Source organism: Pelophylax lessonae (genome assembly GCF_965119305.1).
Source record: "Pelophylax lessonae genome assembly, chromosome: 8".
NCBI lineage: Eukaryota > Metazoa > Chordata > Amphibia > Anura > Ranidae > Pelophylax > Pelophylax lessonae.
This window is the reverse complement of record NC_138775.1, coordinates 109,139,847-109,160,082: the sequence shown is the minus strand read 5'-3', so window position 1 is coordinate 109,160,082 and position 20,236 is coordinate 109,139,847. Positions and strand designations below refer to the sequence as shown.

Below are 20,236 nucleotides of genomic sequence, written 5' to 3'. Positions count from 1 at the left end.
ATGTGTTGCTGTCCTGGAAGGTGAGAGGAGAAAACCGTCCGTTTAGACTTACTGGTAGCGGTGTTTCTACGAACCTTCCAGGCCTACTTCCCGCCCTGTTAAAAGGGTGAGGAAAGAATGCAAACATAGTTGGTAAGTATGTAAGTGATTATACATCACTTGTAAATCGGTTGGAGAACTACTTTTTTACAACTGAGGGACAAGGGAGAGGGTGGAGCCTTGCAACAACTGTGAACTGATTGGGTTTCCTGTAGGGTGGAACCTCTCATCTCATGTGTTGCCGTCCTGGAAGGTTTGTAGAAACGCCGTTACCGGTAAGTCTAACGGACAGTTCTCTTTTTCTTTTTTTTTTTTTTACTTTGACATGGCAAAGCCATGCAGGTGTACATGAGATAGTTGCTTTTAGATTCAAAGTAGTGCATGTACCTTTTTAAAGTCGCTGTAATTTTAAGTCAAATAGATTGGAACAGGTGCCATTGAACTTAATGGGCTGTGACTTGTCATGCGACTGTGTCCAAAGTCGCATGACACGTTGCACTAGTGGAAGCAAAGCCTCAATGTACCATTTGTTTAGTCCGTTTTGCTGTTTTATTGTATGATTGGCAACAGGCTTAGGGGCTTATTTACACTGGAATCCTCCTAAGTGTTTTTTTTTTTTTTTTTCCCCCTTCAATAAAAAAATCTAGGTTTAGCATACGGACTTTTTTTTTTTTTTCTTTTTTGCACTGCTTTTATGAGGGTTCAGGTGTGGGAAGATGAATGCGCTATGATTTTTGAAAACACTTGTACCTAAAAGGGTGATTAGAAAATATTTAAAACCAATTTAAAAAAAAAAAAAAAACTTTTCAACTCTGAATGATGTACATCTTTGTGTGTGCAATTTTTAAATGTCTGCGATTTTAAGTTTTTATATTTATTTTTTTCTTCTCTCCTTTGTTTTTAGACAATATCTGCGTGTGATTCTGCACCATTTTGCACACCGATTTTTTTTCTTTCCCATGCAGATGAATGAGGGAGAAACACTTGAAGAAAGCTGTCCCAAGGTCAGTGTGTGCAGCAATAACTGACATTTGGAACGTGAATGGCTTTTAGTGTCTAGATGGCAAAAATGTCTGCTACACTGATCTCAGAACCCTTGTTGATGGGCAGACTATCTAAAATGTGTATGGCAGTATGGTATTGGGTGTGTTGTTGCTAAAACACAGTTTACAAGAAAAAATTCACACTTCCTTTCTCTTTCTTTCATTGACGGACACAGCGCTGCATAAATCATAACTAGTGGGTTATATTGCCTCCTCCAGGAGTAGGACTAGGCAGAACACTAAAACACCTGGCTACGCCCATGGGCCGCTGTCAGCTGGTATATAACCCCCTCCTCTGCTCTAGGTAATCAGTTTTAATCTGTCTAGTCAGGAGTAAGGACCTAGGCTCCTGGCTGGGATCTCTGGTCCTAGCAATTTTCTCCTTCCTTACTTCTTTTTTGTTTTAGCTCAGGAGATCTACATTCAACTGTGGGGCTGGGCGACGGGCTGGATAATCTGGATCTAGTGGTTCCCCCAGCCCAGCCAGCGAGCGCCTGCAGAACGCAGCTATGCGCTAGGTCAGCCGCAACATAGCCTCAAGGACAGAGGTTGGCCCGCGAGTTAAACGTCTCTCAGGGTCTCACATGACCGGGCTTTGGTCTGAGTCCCAGTGGTCCCTTGGCTGACAGCTCCCTTCGTTGGCGAGGAGTTCTGTCTGGAGCGTTACCCGCACCATGGAAGGGTAGGTACAGTCCCCCCTCTCCCCCCTTGGTGGTTTTCTTTGGGGTGGATGCGGGTAACCTCCAGGGACGGTTGGACCTGCCTGAAGGTTCTCTCCTCCCATCCTTAAATCCCTCACGAAGCTGGGCTTCCCCTTCTCCAATTTCCACCTGTCTTGACCTAGAGTCTGGGGGTTCCAGGGCAGAGAATGCAGCAGATATCCTGGGGTCTCCCCCACTATCCCCATCTGTATGGGTCCTGGGATAATGTGTGTCCAGCCCTGGTAGTCTGGAGGGGCCCCAGTATAGTAGACCCCTAGGTGCATGCCCTGCTGTTTGCAGTGTGGTTATAGTGCAGGGGGGGTCTTAGTCCAGAGACCGGTGCAGAGTCTCCCCTCCACGTGTCTCCTACCTTTTTAGGTGGGTCCCCTTGCAGAGGGTGCAGGAAAGATCAGCATGCTTTTAGTGCTTGTAGCTTCTGCTTGTAGCTGATAGTGGCCATTTTCCCTTAGTCTGGCTGGTCTCTGGTTGGCCGCCATGTTTGCTGGGGGGCTATTTTCCCTTAGTCTGGGAGATGCTGGAGACAACTGAAGCTCTTCCGTTTCCTCTTCCTTTTCCGTTTCCTCTTCCTTTTCCGTTTCCTCTTCCTTTTCCGTTTCCTCTTCCTTTTCCGTTTCCTCTTCCTTTTCCGTTTCCTCTTCCTTTTCCGTTTCCTCTTCCTTTTCCGTTTCCTCTTCCTTTTCCGTTTCCTCTTCCTTTTCCGTTTCCTCTTCCTTTTCCGTTTCCTCTTCCTCTTCCTTTTCCTCTTCCTTTTCCGTTTCCGTTTCCTCTTCCGTTTCCTCTTCCGTTTCCTCTTCCGTTTCCTCTTCCGTTTCCTCTTCCGTTTCCTCTTCCGTTTCCTCTTCCGTTTCCTCTTCCGTTTCCTCTTCCGTTTCCTCTTCCGTTTCCTCTTACTTTTCCTCTTCCGTTTCCTCTTACTTTTCCTTTTTCGTTTTGCAAGGTCTTCTTTTCTTTATGGAGCCTCAGGGTCACATCTCCCCCACTGACCCAGTTTCCCATGGTTTTACTGACGGCGGTCCTGCAGTCCTTAGTGTCCTGGGTGGAAGTGGCATGTGGGCAAAGGCCCAGGAAGAAATGTCCCCCGCCTTCCCCTGCTCAGGCTGTCTCGTCTGATTCTGAGCCTGATGCCGCTGTGGACGCTGCCTGTTTAATATCCCACCCCCAGATCCATCCCATAGTGAGCATGATTCCTGCATGGACGCAGCAGCGAATGAAAAAGCGCTGGTAGAGGCACTTATCACTGCAATGTGTGAGACTTTAAAAATGGAGGATGCGGCTGATGTAGCCACAGACGTGGCTGTGTCGTTTGGTACGCACAAATCTCATTGTACTCCGTTTCTTTATGTGCCTTATTTTGACAGGTTTTCTTGTAAGGAATGGAACAACCAAAATTGCCCTTTGTGGTTCCCAAACGTTTTGCTGTACGTTACCTTTTTGAGGTGTCCCTTTTTAAAAAAGGTTGGCTAATGGGTTACTGAGTTCACTTACCTGGGGGTCAGGGTGTCGGCTCGGGTGGCGGATTATCTCGGTCTCAATTTGCTATCTCTGTTGGATGTCTTTAAGCGCAGGGCTGAGGTGTGGAGGGACTTGCTGTTATCGGTGTTGGGGCGTATTAATCTGGTGAAGATGAAAATTCTCCCTGTTTTCCTGTACTTTCTCAGAAATTCGCCGAAATTCTCCGGTGTGGGTTCCCCGCTCGTTCTTCCACAGGGTGCATAGCCTCATTGGGTCTTTTGTCTGGGGTAGCTCCCCTCCTAGAATAGGCATTCAGGTGCTCCAGGAGCCATGGGGTCAGGGGGGGACTTGCCTTACCTGGTTTATACAAATATTTTCTAGCAGGGCACGGGGTGTTTGCACGCCGTTGGCTTCGTGGGGATGATGGGGATTCTACCACAGTGTTAGAGGCGGCTATTTTGGGCTCCTAAGAGAGTCTCCGTCTTCTTCTGCATCGTGGCTGGAAGGCTGACTTTCCTCTGACGTTGACGATGCGTTCCACCATCAAAGCCTGGAAACATATGCGGGCGCTGATGGAGCTTGGAGCGACTGAAGTCTCCCCGGCTTCTCCCCTGTGGTGGAATCCCAGATTTCCTCATTTTGCCTCGATTCCTGGTCCTGTTCTCTAGGCGTCCAGGGGGGTCAAAACGCTGGGTGATGTTACATTCGGTGGAGAATTTTGCCCCTTTGATGCCCTGAAAGCGCGATTTAATTTGCCAAATCAATATCTATTCCACTATCTTCAGCTCCGGCATGCTTTTCTGGCGCAGTTTGGCTCTCCCCGTGTGGAGGTCAAAAGATCTGCGTTGGAGACTGTTGTGCAGGTTGAGGATATGCGGAAACCTCTCTCGGAATTATATAAGGAGCTTTTTGTCACTTTCCCATTAGTGGTGCGTAGGTAACTTAATTGTTATTGCTGAATCTTGGCTTCATTCTTCATATGACTGGGCTATTAATATTCCTGGCTATACTCTTTCGGAAAGACAGGGTAAAACGGAGGGGTGGTGGTGGTGTCCTGTCTCTATGTGAGAAGTGATCTCAAAGTGATTGTGAAAGAGGACCTAGTTGGAGAGTGTGCTGAGTCTGAAGCAGTATGGGTTGAAATGTACATGGGTGTGCGTAAAACAAAGATATCATTGGAGTTTGTTATAGACCTCCCAGTATTAATGAGGAGGTGGAGAGTCCGCTCCTGGCACAGATAGAAAGGGCTGGGACAGTGTTAATAATGGGGGATTTTAACTACCCAGACATTGATTGGAGTAATGGCACTGCTGGAACAGTTAAAGGGCAAAAATTTATAAACCTTTTACAAGACAATTTTATGGTGCAGTTTATTGAAGCCCCAACTTGAAATGATGCTCTGTTGGACCTGGTAATCTCAAACCATGAAGAGCTTATTAATAATGTTCATTTAAAAGAACGTCTGGGTAGCAGTGACTATAATATGATTTTTTTAATGTTGGCTGTAAGCAAATAACGCATACAGGAAATACAAAAACACTTAACTTTAAGAGAGCAAATTTTCAAAGGATGAGGGCTGCTCTCCAGGTTTTAGACTGGGAGGGAATATTGGCATCGATTAAACACAGAACAGAAATGGGAAATTTTCAAAAAGACTTTATTCAAACTCACTGCAAAGTATATTCCCATGGGTAATAAGTTTAAAAGGCTAAAAATAAAACCTATGTGGCTCACAGCCAAAGTTAAAGCTATAGATAAAAAGAAAAGAGCTTTAAAAAATATAAAAAATGAAGGAACACTATCATTGCTTAATTGTTACAAAGACTATAACAGAACATGTAAAAAGGAAATCGAGGACGCAAAAATTCAAAATGAACGACCGATTGCAAAAGATATTAGGACAAACCCCCAAAAATTCTTCAAATATATTAATAGTAAAAAGGTTAGGTCTGAGCATGTAGGCCCTTTACAAAATCATGAGTGAGTGACTGGGGACAACGAGAAGGAAAATTTATTAAATACATTCTTCAGCTCTGTATATACAAAGGAGCACGGGGGAGCTCATGACCATAATGAGGATGGTATTGACACAACCCAAAAATGTTCCACAATGGCTCAAAAGTGATATGGTCCAGAAATATTTAGACCGAATAAGGGTGGATAAAGCGACTGGACCAGATGGCATCCACCCACGCATCCTACAAGAATTGAGCGCTGTAATTTCAAAGCCTTTGTCTCTAATTTTTAGGGACTCGTTAAGGACTGGAATAGTACCACTAGATTGGCGTAGGGCCAATGTGGTGCCTATTTTTAAAAAGGGATCAAAGTTTTTGGCAAGTAACTATAGATCTGTTAGTTTAACTTCTATAGTCGAAAGATCCTGCAGAGTTTAATAAAAAACCACATAGATGAGTTCTTGCTGGAAAAAAATATTTTAGGCAACAGACAGCATGGATTCATGAAAGAAGTTGTCAAACAAACCTGATTTCTTTTTATGAGGAGGTAAGTAATACCTTGGACAGAGGGGTGGCTGTGGACGTAGTATACTTGACACAGTTCCCCACACACGTCTAATGTGTAATGCACGATTGGCCGTCTTTTGTCCCCGGGCTGTTGTGTCTGTTGAAAAGTGCAAACGACTGCACAAGAATTTTGTCTGCCGACTACAGCCGACTGCAGAAGTGATGTCATGTGATGGTTAACTTTCCCTGTGTTTTTTCTTTTCTGAGCATGCCCAGTCTTGCAAATCTGCTGTCTGTTGGCCGAATTCTGTATTGACTGGCGAACAATCGGCCGCTCTGGTGTTGGCATACAAAAATTTTAATGCCTGCACGACAGATTCTTTTCGGCCGAAAGTGCGCTGTCGGAAGCATCATACTAACAAGCCGAAAATTGGCCGAATCTTTTCGGCCGACAATCTGCACGTGTGTACGGGCCTTAAGGTAAAGTCTACTAGCTTGGAAAGATCGGTTTGTAATTGGATAGAAAATTGGCTAAAAGATAGAATTCAGAGATTCAGGTCTAAGGTGATCAGTGGTGTACCCCAAGGTTCAGTGTTGGGAACCTTCCTTTTTATTATCTTTATAAATGATATCGGGTCTGGGATTAAAAATACCATTTCAGTCTTTGCAGATGGCACCAAGCTTTGCAGTGGAATAACTTCTTTACAGGATGTCTCCAACTTACAATATGACCTCAATGCATTGTTTCATTGGGCAACTATGTGGCAAATGAGGTTTAATGTTGATAAATGTAAAGTTATGCACTTTGGGGCTAAGAATATGCATGCATCATACATACTAGGTGGAGAAGGATCTGGGTGTTCTGGTAGAATATAAGCTTAATAATAGCATGCAATGCCAAGCTGCGGTTTCCAAAGCAAGCAATGTTTCTCTTACGTCCTCCGACAGTCGCCGCCTCTTCATATTCGTCACATATGGGGTATTAGACTTTGCTCCGAAGGAGTAGCTAGGCAACAGAATATGTTAACATTAAAGCTTTTAACATATCCCACCCTCAAGGGGTGGTCCCCTCAGTCAATACCCTCCTACTTCCTGCAACCATATCTCAGTTTTAATGTCTCGCTTGTCAGGAGGGTCCTCGGAAGGGCATGGCGGCGTCGGCCTCTACCATCGCCAAATGGATCAGGCAGACCATTGAACAGGCCTATGCCTTGCAGGGGAAGGTTCCCCCTGTGCCTGTGAAGGCGCACTCTACTAGATCTCTGAGTACGTCTTGGGCCTGTCGTCATGGGGCTTCTGTAGCCCAGGTGTGTAAGGCGGCGACTTGGTCGACCGTGCACACTTTCACAAAATTCTACAAAGTAGATGTTCAGGCATCGGCGGATGCTTCCTTTGGCCGCAAGGTTCTTAGTGCGGCAATTCCCTAGGGTCCCTTGTTGGGGACCTCTGGCTGTTGGGATAATTTTTTTTTTTATCCCCTGGTTATTTGTCTTTTCCTGGGTTGTTGCTCCTGTTGAGCACTTGTTTTTCCTGTTGCCCAGCTGGTTTCCTTCCTTTGGTAAGGTTCCTTTCTTTGATGCGGAGACTGCGTTGCCTTTTCGGCGCGGATGCGTTTCCCACCCCTCATGTTTGCACTGCTTTGGGACGTCCCCATATGTGACGAATATGAAGAGGCGGCGACTGTCGGAGGACGTAAGAGAAAACGGAATTTTTGTAAAATCTTACCTGTAAAATTCCATTCTCTGAGTCCTCCGACAGTCGCCGCCCCCGCCCCTCTTTTGGGGTTTGGTTGTATACTCTACTGCTATTCCACTAAAACTGAGATATGGTTGCAGGAATTAGGAGGGTATTGACTGAGGGGACCACCCCTTGAGGGTGGGATATGTTAAAAGCTTTAATGTTAACATATTCTGTTGCCTAGCTACTCCTTCGGAGCAAAGTCTAATACCCCATATGTGACGAATATGAAGAGGCGGCGACTGTCGAAGGACTCAGAGAAAGGAATTTTACAGGTAAGATTTTACAAAAATTCCGTTTTTTTTTCTTGTATTAACAGAGAGCATGGAATCCAGAGAGAGATATAATTTTGCCCCTGTACAAATCATTAGTAAGACCTAATCAGGAATATGCAGTTCAGTTTTGGGCACCTGTTCTTAAAAAGGATATCGGGGAACTGGAGAAAGTGCAGAGAAGGGTAACAAACTGATAAGAGGCATGGAGGAGCTCCGCTATGAATTAAGATTGGAGGAACTGAATTTATTCTCTTGAGAAGAGGAGATAAAGGGGCAATATGATCAACATTGAAAAAATACATTAGGGATCCATATACTTAACTTTGTTTTGACCTTAAAGTGAACAACACAACACTGAGGACAAGTGGGCACTCTTTATGTCTAGAGGAAAACAGATTTCGTCTCCAAATATGGAAAGGTTTCTTCACCGTAAGACCTGTGAAAATGTGGAATAGACTTCCTCCAGAGGTGGTTCTGGCTAGCTCACTAGATTGCTTTAAAAAAAGGTCTGGATTCTTTCCTGGGTGTTCTTAACCACTTAAGCCCCGGAAGATTTTACCCCCTTCCTGGCCAGGGCCTATTTTGCGATTTGGCACTGCGTGACTTTAACGGACAATTGCGCGGTTGTTTGTTTTTTTTTTTTTGTCCCAGTGCATCATTCCTGCCCAAATTTGTCTCTGACTTCCATTTTATCCACTTCCCGACCGTCTCATAGTAAAATGACGGCCACAAAGTGGTTGTCCCATCCCGGCAGATCGGCAATCGGTGGTGGTATCTCCGATCCCGGTAAAGAGCCTATGACGTAGGCTCTTTACCATGTGATCAGCCATGTCCAATCACAGCTGGTCAAATAGTAAGTAGGAAGTGCCTTTGATCGGCTTTCCTCAGTTTGCCCCTGAAGGGCACGAGTAGAGGAGAGACTATCGGCGGCTCTCCTGAGAGGGTGGTCTGTGCAGACCCTTGGGGAATGCCAATAGAGCCACCAGAGATGCCCTCCCATGGTCACCAGGATGCCAATTTGTGCTCAGGGAGCCTGTTAGTGCCCTCCTCATCAGTGCTGCCCATCATTGCCATCTATCAGTGCCACCCACCAGTGCCCATCATTGCCATCTCTCAGTGCCGCCCATCAGGGCCACCTATTAGTGCCGCTTATTGGTTCCCATCAGTCCTGCCCATCGGTAAATCAGTTCCACCTATCAGTGCCCATCAGTGCGGCATATTAGTGTCTCATCCGTGCCTCCTCATCAGTGCTCGTCAGTGCAGGGAAAAAAACGTATTTTATTTACAAAATTTTAAAACCTAAACAAAAAAAAAAAAACTTTTTTTTCTTTTGCGTCCTCTGACAGTCGCCGCCCACTCATACAATCTGCACGTCTGGGTATTGGCCTTCTCCATAGGCGTAAGCTAGGCAGAAGATTTTGTTAGAATATTCACAAAAACTTAGTATAGACAAACCTACCCCTAGGGGGCTGTCACTCTGGTCCCAATACCCTCAGCTAGCCTCATTCCCAATTCAGTTTACTGCTGCCTAGCGTAGGAGTAGGCTGGCTTTTACCTGGCTGGGGCTGCGGTCTCAGCCTTTTCCTTTTTTTAATTTTTTCTCTTAAAGTGTTTTTTCTTTTAAAAAGATAGCTTTTTATTTGTTGCTGCGTTTACTTAGTCGGACTTCGGATGACTACAGCGTTTGCGGAGATGGGAATCGCACTGGTTATTCTAGAGCCTTATGGAATCCCAGCCTGCCATTGAGGGTTAGCAGCTTATGTGTATGTCCCTGACCTCAGGGTCGAGCCTGTGAAGTTGCTATCATCGCTGGGATGTCTCAACTGCGGTACGCCGCTTGTTGCTAGCGTCCCCTTCGGCTGATGGCACCACCACCGATAGTGGGAGGCTTCCTGTCACAGAGCGGTACCCACGTTTCTGCTGGACCGGTGAGTAACATGCTACCCCTCTGTCTCTGACATTGTCTGTCAGGTGTGTATGTGGGCCCTCTGTTTTTCGGGGATGGCAGTTCGGTATGGGTTCTGTAATGTCCCCCTCATGTCTGTAGGTGCGGTCCCTGTGTGTCCCTTCCCGGTCCCTACGGGGGTGCTGTAGCGGTTCCGCCACTGTAGGGGGGTGCGGGGGTCTACTATGTCCCTGAGGTGCTTGTGCACCTATTTGGGGTACAGTACATGGTGTGTGGGGGGCGCAAAACCGCGAGGCCGCCATTTTAGGTGTGGGCAGGCTGTCTGGGTTCATTGTGAGGGCAGAAGCCATTTTCTGCAATGCTGTTGGTGCCGATCGGGTGCCATCTTTAGTGTGGGCACAATGTCCTTATGTGGACAGCGGCCGTTTTCCCAGCGCTTTCCCCATAGACTTGCATTGGCAACCATTTTTTTGTGGCTCAGGGCTGTGTCTGCCTCTAGAGGCGTGAGGTCACTTACTCTTTCTTTTACATGCAGATCGATTCAGCAGCGTGGGGCAAGTATAGCTCGCTGTGGGGGGCTTTTATTGTGTTACCTGGCCTGCATTCCTGCTAGCATTCATTGGACTTACTCTTCATTGCTGTGGGGACCGCGGAAATCGCCAATTTAAAGGGCCAGCGTCATTTAAAATTGAGATGGTTTTTATGGAGTCCCAGGATAGCAAATTTCCCCCAGATCTGGTGGAAGGTTCAGGTACTCCTGAATCCTCTGCTATAGTCTCACTTACTGCTGCACTTGCGACTTTAGCATCAAAAGTGGATTTGTTGATGTCTGACCGGGCTTCTAAGAAAAGACCTATGCCCTCTCAGTCTCCTGATTCAGAGCCAGATTTCCAGATTTGGTTGCCACAGACAGCGTACCCCCTGAAGGGTCTCAGTCCTCTCAGTCGGATGTGGAGGAGGATGATTCCCCCTCCAGATCAGGACGGGAACGCGCTGCGGTGTCTGCGCTTATTAGCTCTGTTAAGGGCACTTTAAATTTTAGATGATGAGCCCCACCTGTCGGGTAAGCGGTCTTCCTTTGGGACCCGCAAAGCCCAAAAATCGGGTCAGGTTTTTCCTTGTCCCGCAGAGTTTCACGATACCGCGAATGAACAATGGCGTCATTTAAAATGTAATTTTGTGGTGCCCAAGAGGTTTCAGTACCGTTATCCCTTTGTGGATCCGGTGGATTCTCGCTGGACTACAGCTCCTAAGGTGGACCACACTGTGTGTCCATATTAAATAAAGCCACTTTAATGCCTGCGGAGGATTCTCTGGTGTTAAAAGACCCGGCGGATAGGTGGGTGGAAACTCTTACCCGCCACATCTAACCAGTAGCGGGCTCCTTGCTGAAATCAGTGGTCGCTTCGGTGATGGTCTCTCAGGCTGTTGCAGAGTGGGCCAAGGCGCTTAAGCGCACTCTGATTGCTGACTCTGCCTCCCCTGCTGCGCTGGAGATGGTGGATCAAATAGGTCAGGCTGTTTTATACCTGCGTGACGCAGCCTTGGATGAGGCCCCTTTTAGTCGCACGACTTTCTGCAGTCGCAGTTAGGATTCCTCGCATCGTTTGGTTGAAAAGCTGGTCGGCCGAGCAGTCCTTCAAGACGACGGTGTCTGACATCCCTTATGCGGGGAGTCATCTTTTTGGGGACTCTCTGGATGAACTGGTCAAGGGGATCACTGGGGGCAAGAGCACTCTGTTGCCCCAGGTGTCCAGGGGAAAATCTTTCCGCGGCAAGCGGGGTCCCTCCTTTAAACCTAACCAGGGGTGCTTTCGTGCCTTCAAGGCACAAGACAAAGGTAAGTCCTTCAAGGCCTCTGGTGGCCAGAAGAAGCCTTGGGCGGGCAATTCAAAATCCGCGCACACTGGCACGGCGGCTCAGTCCGCCTCGACCTGAAGGGGCGTCCTCACCCGTTTCAGGGGTGGGGGGATGTCTGCGTTGTTTTCCCGAGCCTTGGCTGGCCAAAATTCAGGACAGGTGGGTTCAAGAACTCATTCGGTCAAGGTACAAGATTGAGTTTCGATCACGCCCAGCAGACAGATTATTTTCTTCAAATCTTCATTTGACCCCAGATTGTTTCTGAGATCTCCATCGAGCGGTTCAGGATCTCCTCGCCCAAGGGGTGGTTGTCCCGATTCCACAGCGGGACAGGTTTCGGCTTTTTTACTCAAATCTGTTCACAGTGCCCAGAAAGGAGGGCAAGGTGCGTCCGATTCTGGACTTGAAGTTTCTAAACCGCTTTGTACGGGTCCAGAAATTCCGAATGGAGTCCATCCGGTCGGTGGTGGCATCCCTGAGTCCAGGAGATTTCCTGGCTTCCATCGATCTCAAGGATGCGTATCTACACATCCCTATTTACGAGGGTCATCAGAGGTACCTCCGATTCGCAATAGCGGAGGAGCACTATCAGTTCATGGCGTTGCCTTTCGGCCTCGCTTCAGCTCCAAGGGTTTTTTCCAAAGTTTTGGATCCTGTTCTAGCCTTGTTGCGGGTACAGGGGATTGCCATCCTCGGTTACCTGGACGATCTCCTATTAAGGTTGAGCTCCAGTGCCACTCTGTTGCGCGATCTGTCGATCACGGTTCAGACGCTCCAGGAGTTCGGGTGGACCATCATTTTTCAGAAGTCGACCTTGTCCCCTTCTGTTCGTCTCCCTTACCTGGGGATTATTCTGGACTCCGCCCAGGCAAAGGTCTTTCTTCCAGAGGACAAACTCCGGGTCCTGCAGGACCAGGTCAGGTCCCTCAGGGACGAGTTCTCCTCGCTTCGGACCTGCATGCGGTCCCTGGGTTTGATGGTGTCGGCTTTCGAGGCGATCCTATTTGCACAGTTTCACACGAGATCTCTTCAATTGGAGATTCTGGTACTGTGGGACAGACATCCTCACTCGTTGGAAAGGAGGATCTCCTTGAGCCCCCAAGTCAGATCGGATCCCCTGTGGTGGCTCCAGTCTCCGGCTCTGAAGGAAGGCAAGTCCTTTCGTCCGTTGCTATGGACTGTGGTCACCACGGACGCTAGCCTGTCGGGCTGGGGTGGAGTTCTGGGATTGCCCAGGGCACTTTGTCTCAGGGGGAATCCTCCCTGCCGATAAATGTCTTGAAATTGCGTGCAATCAGGCTCTGTTTGTTACATTGGTCGAATCGACTTTAGGGCTGCCCAGTGCGTGTCTAGACGGACAACGCAACTGCGGTGGCTTACATCAATCACCAAGGGGGCACCAGGAGTGCCCGGGTGGCCAAGGAAGTGGCCGAGATTCTGTCATGGGCCGAGACGCAGGTCCCGGCGATTTCGGCAGTTCACATTCCAGGTGTGGAGAACTGGCAGGCGGACTATCTGGGTCGCCAGACCCTGGACCAAGGGGAATGGTCCCTCCACTCGGAGGTGTTTCAGATGCTGTGTGCGCGGTGGGGATCCCTGGACGTGGATCTGTTCGCATCTCGTCTCAACAAAAAGGTGGGAAGGTTCGTGGCAAGAACGCGCGACCCTCTGGCGGATGCGTTGGTAGTGCCTTGGACTCAGTATCGGGTGATTTATGCCTTTCCCCCGATTCAGTTGTTGTCCGGATTCCTTCGCAGGTTGGTCTCGGAACCGAGGTTTTTTAATTCTGGTGGCCCCAGACTGGCCGTGTCGATCTTGGTACGCGGACATCATGCACCTGGTCGTAGAGCCTCCCTGGCGGCTCCCGCTAAGAGACGATCTTCTGTCTCAGGGACCGATCCTCCATCCTGCTTTACAGTCGCTGGCTTTGACGGCGTGGCTGTTGAAAGCCAGGTCTTGAGAGACAGAGGTCTCTTGTCGGCTGTCATTCCTACCTTGCTTATGGCCAGGAAGGCCTCCTCAGGTAAGATTTATTATGGTACCTGGAAGGCTTATTTCGCCTGGTGCGAGTCGCAGGGGTTCCATCCGCGCTCCTTTTCGGTGGCGAGAGTGTTGGCTTTCCTGCAAACTGGTGTGGAGCAGCGTCTTGCGCTGAACACTATTAAAGTCCAGTTGTCTTTGCTGGCCATTCTTTTTCAGCGCCCCTTGGCGTCGAATTCCTTGATCCGCACCTTCATTCAAGAGGTGCGTCATCTGGCTCCCCCTAGGAGGGCACCCTTGCCCCCTTGGGACCTGAATTTTGGTTCTGTCCATTTTGCAACGTCCTCCCTTTGAAAACATCCGGGAGATTCCTCTGCCGGTGCTGTCACGGAAAGTTGCCTTTCTGGTGGCGATCACATCTGCTCACAGAGTGTCGGAGTTGGCGGCCCTGTCTTGCCGCTCCCCCCTATCTGGTTGTTTATAGGGATAAAAGTGGTCTTGTGACCTCATCAGTCCTTTCTTCCGAAGGTGGTTTCTGACTTCCATCTCAACGAGGACATTGTCTTACCTTCACTGTGTGTGAAGCCTACGCATCCTAAGGAGTTTGCCTTGCATTCCTTGGATGTGGTTTACCTGTCTACTGAATGCTTCAGAAAGTCGGATTGTGTTTTTGTCCTTCCCGAGGGACCTCGCTAGGGTATGGCTGCATCTGCGGCAACTATTTCTAAATGGATCAGGCAGACGATTGTGCAGGCCTATTCAATTAGGAATCGGGTTCCGCCTTTCCCTGTCACAGCGCACTCTACTAGAGCGGTTAGTGCGTCTTGGGTCTTCCGCCATCAGGCGTCAGTGACGCAGGTGTGCAAAGCGGTGACCTGGTTGTCCGTGCACACCTTTACAAACTTGATGTCTTGGCATCAGCGGATGCCTCTTTTGGCCGCAAAGTTTTGAGTGCGGCAGTGTCTTTAGGGGAGACGGGGTAGTTTTTCCTGTCTCCTTCTGTTGGGGTTTCCCCTTTTATGTGTTTTCCTGTTGAGCTTTCTTGTTGCCAGTGTTTACCTTTCTGGTTCAGAAAAGGTTTTTTTCTCTGACCTGGGTGCTGGGTTTCTTTTTTGACGGTTATGTTTTTCCACCCCTCACATCTGCACTGCTTTAGGACGTCCCAGACGTGCAGATTGTATGAGTGGGCGGCGACTGTCAGAGGACGTAAGAGAAAATATAATTTTTGTAAGAAATTACCGTAAAATTATTTTGAGTCCTCTGACAGTCGCCGCCCCCACCCCTCTTTTAGGGTTTGTGGATCTCTATACTGCTTGCTACCAAACTGAATTGGGAATGAGGCTAGCTGGGGGTATTGGACCATAGGGACAGCCCCCTGTAGGTGTGTCTATACCAAGTTTATGTGAACATTCTAAAAATCTTCTGCCTAGCTTACTCCTATGGAGAAGGCCAATACCCAGACGTGCAGATTGTATGAGTGGGCGGCGACTGTCAGAGGACATGGTAAATTCTTAGAAAAATTATATATTTTTTTTTTTTTTTTTTCAAACTTTTTTTTTTTTTTTTTATTTGGTTTAGCAAAAAAGAAAAAAAACCTTGCAGTGATGAAATACCACCAAAAGAAAGCTCTATTTGTGGGAAGAAAATTACCTAAATTTGGTTTAGGTACGGTGTTGCATGACCGTGCAATTGTCATTCAAAATGCAACAGTGCAAAAAGCTGAAAATTGGCCTGAGCAGGAAGGGGGTGTAATTGCCCTGTGTGGAAGTGGTTAATGACATTGTGTTGCCTTCCTAGTATCCCAAGCTGGCTCATCCCAAGGAATTTGCTTTGCATACCTTGGATGTGGTTCGTGCGATTCGGGTGTATTTGGCAGCTACTGAGTCTTTTCGGAGGTCAGACTCCTTTTTTTCTTTTTTTTTTTTTTTTGTGGTCAGCCCTCATTTTCCTTTTGGCACTGCTTTTGGACGTCCGACTAGTTATGATTTATGGAGCGCTGTGTCCGAAGAACGAAAGAAAATGGGATTTTTGTACTTACGTAAAATCCATTTCTCAGAGTTCATTGACACAGCACCCACCCCGCAATGTAGTTCTAATACTTCTAATACTGCTTGCTACTGATTACTCCTGACTAGACAGATTAAAACTGATTACCTAGAGGCGAGAGGGGGGTTATATACCAGCTGGGGATGGCCCATAGGCGTAGCCAGGTTTTTTTTTTTTTTTTTTGTTCTTCCTATTCCTACTCCTGGAGGAGGCAATATTACCCACTAGTTATGATTTGTGGAGCGCTGTGTCTGTTGAACTCAGAAATGGATTTTACGGTAAGTGCAAAAATCAAAATTTTCTTACTGCGCACATGCACCAAGGCCCTATTTATTTCTATGGGTGAGCCCTACTTATTACAGTAGAGCCCTGCTAGTCCTTTACTATCTTTTAAGGTGGTGGGTGTTTACCTAAAATGTTTACTTGGCAGTTACCTCCAGTGGGCATCACAATAGCGTTTTTTTCTACAGCTAAGTGCCCAAATGTTTTGGTCCTGCCTCCTTTTTTGTAGATTATTGCAATGTGCGCTGAAGACGTTGGAGTGCAGTAATCCCAATATTGATACGAATGGATGTATTAACACCCCCTATCATGTCTAGTGGACACAATAACCATCCCAGTTTGTGGTATCAGTGGACGCAGTAATAGTCCCCATCATTGCTGTGACTGGACCCAGTAATAGGCCCAATAGTCCCTAGCACTAGTTTTACTGAACGCAATAGCAGCCCCCAGCACTTGTATGCTCATGGCAGTTAAGTTAACCACTTGCCGACCACCCCACACAGATTTATTGCGGCAGGGCGGCTTGGCTGCGCATAATCAGGTAGATCTATGTGATTATGTGAATGTGGTCTTGGCAGCACGCGCTCCCGCCGCGATTAGACACAGCGGGAGCCAGACCATGGGAGGAGCGGGCGCGATCGCTGCCGGCCTCCCGCAATCCTCAGGGATACTGACAGGAGAGCCGCCTGCCTATTTACACAAGGCAGCCCGCTTTCCTGTCAGACAGGCACAATGAGATTGTGTGTCTCAGCTAAGCTGAAACCCCCTATTTCCGTGTGCCTGTCACAGAGCCCCCCCACAATTTTTAGGAGCACACTTAACCTCTTGATCACCCCTAGTATTAACACCTTCCCTGCCAGTGTAATTTATACAGTAACAGTGCATATTATTTATAGGGATGCACCGATCCGATATTCGGATCAGATATCGGCGCCGATATGGCCATTGGCCATTTTAGATGGATCGGGGGGATCGGTAACATTGACCGATCCACTAGCCAAACTGGTTTTTAGTTGGTAACGGCTCCGCCATCCTTTACTAGGTGCAGTAGTAGTATGGGATTGGAGCCACTGCTTCCTGTATAGGTCCGGCTCATAGGCGGAGTGATATCAGATGCACTCCGCCTGTGAATGGAGGAGCCGTACACATGAAGCAGCGGCTTTGCTCTGTACTGCAGCCGCTTGCTTTGTGTGTAGCTCCGGATCGGTTCCGGAATCGGTATCGGCGATTTCACAACGCCAGATATTGGTATCGGTATTGGTTCCAAAAAAGTCGGATCGGTGCATCCCTAATTATTTAGCACTGGTCACTGTATTGGTGTCACTTTTCCCCAAAAAGTGTCACTTGGTGTCAGATTTGTTCCCCGCAATGTCACAGTCCCGCTAAAAATCGCAGATAGCCGCCATTACTAAAAAAACAAAAAAAAAAATAAAAAGTCCAAAAAATCTATCCCATAGTTTGTAAACTCTGACTTTTGCGCAACGCAATTAATATACACTTTTTGGGATTTTGTTTGCCAAAAATATGTAGCAGAATACAAATTGGCCTAAACTGATAAAAACATTTTATTGGGAATGTTTTAGAGCAAAAAGTAAAAAAAAAATATATAAAATTTTTCAAAATTGACGCTTTTTATTGTTTATATCGCAAAATCTAAAAACCGCAGAGTTGATCAAATACCACTAAATAGCTCTATTTGTGGGAAAAAATGACATCCAATTGTATTTGGTTACAGCGTTGCACGGCCGCGCAATTGTTAAAGCAACGCAGTGTCGAATTAAAAATTGACAGTAAAATTTGAGGTGCACCGGTTCCTTTTGGCACCCACAGGCCCTCCAGAGTGGCGAGGGTGTTCCTCTTTCCGCTTACCTTGACAACATTGTCACAAAACAGTGGGGTTGTCCAAAAGGTAGTGGTTGCTAAGCGTTTTTTGCTTGCGGTATCCTTATGAGGACTTACTGCATTTAAAGGTGGACGGTTTCACCTGTAGTGGACTTGCCAGTTTCCAAGTCAAATTGAGTTACCTTCATCCCGGTTGAGGCGCCTCCTACCCTACCTGCCACCCAAGTTTATGATGTAGTCTATTTACACGGTAGTGGCATCCCTTCATCGGAGGGATTTTCTTCCCTCTATCGACATCAAGGATGCTGACTTGCACATTCCAATCTGTGCCCATCACCAGCGCTTCCTCCGCTTTGCTGTAGGAGAGGAGCATTATCAGTTTGTGGCGTTACCCTTTGGTCTCGCCTCTGCCCCTCGGGTCTTCACAAAACTGTTTGGCTCCGGTTCTGGCATTGCTGCATCAGCGGGGAATTGCAATACTGGGTTACCTGGACGAACTCCTTTGCGGTTCAGATGGACGACGTGGAGATCACTATACCGACCCTGAGGGAGTTTGGCTGGCTTCTGAATTAACAGAAGTCTGCTCTGATTTCATCCAGAAAATTGGATTCTCTGGGTCTGACTCTGGATTCAGCTCTAGCCAGAGTGGTCCTTCCTCTGGGCAAGCTCCAGAAGTTGCATGCTGCGATTCATCTCCTGCTATCCAGCAGATGGTCAACCCTTCGGACTTGCATGTGGGTGCTGGGCCTGATGGTATCTGTCTTCGAGGTGGTTCCATTTGCACAGTTCCATACGAGGTTCCAGCAAAGGGAGATTTTGGTCAAATGGGACAAGTGTCCGAAGTCTCTTGACAATCTGATCTGGCTGAGCCGGGAATACAAAGGGTCTCTGGTCTGGTGGCTTCGCTCTCCGGCTCTTCGATAGGGCGAATCCTTTCTCCCATTGTACTGCATACCAGTCTGTGCGGTTGTGGAGGTGCCCTGGGTCGGAGCTCTGCTCAGGGTATTTGGAAGAGTCCAGACTAACGATTAAATGTCCTGGAACTCTGGGGATCAGGCTGTGCCTGGATCACTGGACGGATCGTCTTCTTTAGGGGCTTCCCGTGTGGATTTAGTCGAACAAAATCACGGCAGTGACTTGTGTCAGTCACCAGGGTGGAACAAGAGTGTGTTGGGAGCTCTGGAAGTAGCCGCCATTCTAGTGGGCAGAATGCTTCGTTCTGGCCCTCTCCACCATGCATATTCCAGGAGTGGAAAACTGTCAGGCAAATTTCTCAGTTGGCAGATGTTGGACCTTCACCTGGACGTGTTTAATCAGATATGTCTCCGATGGGTCACCCCCGCGGTGGATCTGTTTGCATCCCGGCTCAACAGAAAAGTTCCAAGATTTGTGGCACATCCGGGGGGAAGAGAAAGAGACCTCCTTGGGGGAGAGTTGGGTGGAGAGGAGAATATTAGATAGATGACAGCAATAAACTTTGTTACTTACAATGTTATAGGTATGAACTCACTTGTAAAGAGACACAAAATCTTAAAAGAAGTCAAACCCCTGGCTGCTGATACACATTCATCAAATGTAAGGCTTTATTCAAAGGACCATCCATCATGGTTTTATGCAGATTTTACAAAAAAAAAAGCAAAAGGGGTGGCCATTGGATTGGCAAGAGGGGTAAAGTTTTCCTTGGAGGAAAGGATGACGGACCCAGAAGGGAGATTCCTTTTCTTGAAGGGAAAACTATATGATAGGGAATTTACATTAATAAATGTATATTGTCCTAATAAAAATCCAGTAGGGTATTTGAGGAAGATGTTGTTGGGGAAATTAATGGAATTTAAAAAGGGATATATGATTATGGTTGGCGACTTAAATTTTTGTCTTGATCCAGAAGTGGACAGCACCTCCCGAGTACAGTGGAGCAGGAACTCTCAGCTGAAGATGATAAAGAAGCTGCACCAGTGTAAAATGTCAGATATATGGAGAGTACAACGCCAGAAAATACTGGATTATACATACTATTCCACTGTACACGGGATGTACTTAAGTATCGACTATATAGTGATCAATCATAGATTAATAGTTGGTGATCAAGACAAGAATAGGAATAAAAACCTGGTCAGATCATGCGCCAATAACAATGAGGATTTGAATACCAGATGGACAATTTAAGATGAATGCATGAAGAATACATGAGGAATTAATATTAACCACTTGCCGCCCGCCCGCCGTCAAATGACGGCAGAGCGGTGCGACCATTGTTCTGGGCCGCCGTGGTATGACGGCAGCCCATTCAGGCAGGGCAGGCGCGCGATCATGTGCGAGCCGCCCTGCACTGTCGGTGGCGGTGTGTCCCCGGGACACAGCGCGTCACCGGCAGGGGGGGAAACAGCCAATGGGCATGGCTGTTTCCCACGTGATCGGCTGTGATCTAATCGCACAGCCGATCACAATAGTAAAGCCCAGAAGATGACCGCGCATGCACACTCGGGAGCGCGCAGCGCGGTCATGTCGGTGGCACTGTGTTCCCTAGGAACACAGCTAGTCACCGGCAATAGTAAACAGTCACTGACAGTGGCTGCTTACTATGTGATTG

At 47.5% G+C, this 20,236-nt stretch overlaps 1 protein-coding gene across 3 annotated transcripts in view; it reads left to right on the top strand.

The window, feature by feature from the left end:
- The first annotated feature begins 943 nt into the window (after positions 1 to 943).
- TNRC6B (trinucleotide repeat containing adaptor 6B) overlaps positions 944 to 20,236 on the top strand; it is a 754,281-nt gene continuing 734,988 nt past the window's right edge. For all 3 annotated transcript variants that reach the window (XM_082265794.1, XM_082265793.1, XM_082265791.1), the window contains exon 1: positions 944 to 1,043. In XM_082265794.1, the coding sequence (XP_082121920.1) occupies positions 1,009 to 1,043 (35 nt within the window). In that variant the 5' untranslated portion in view covers positions 944 to 1,008. The remainder of the gene's footprint in view (positions 1,044 to 20,236) is intronic.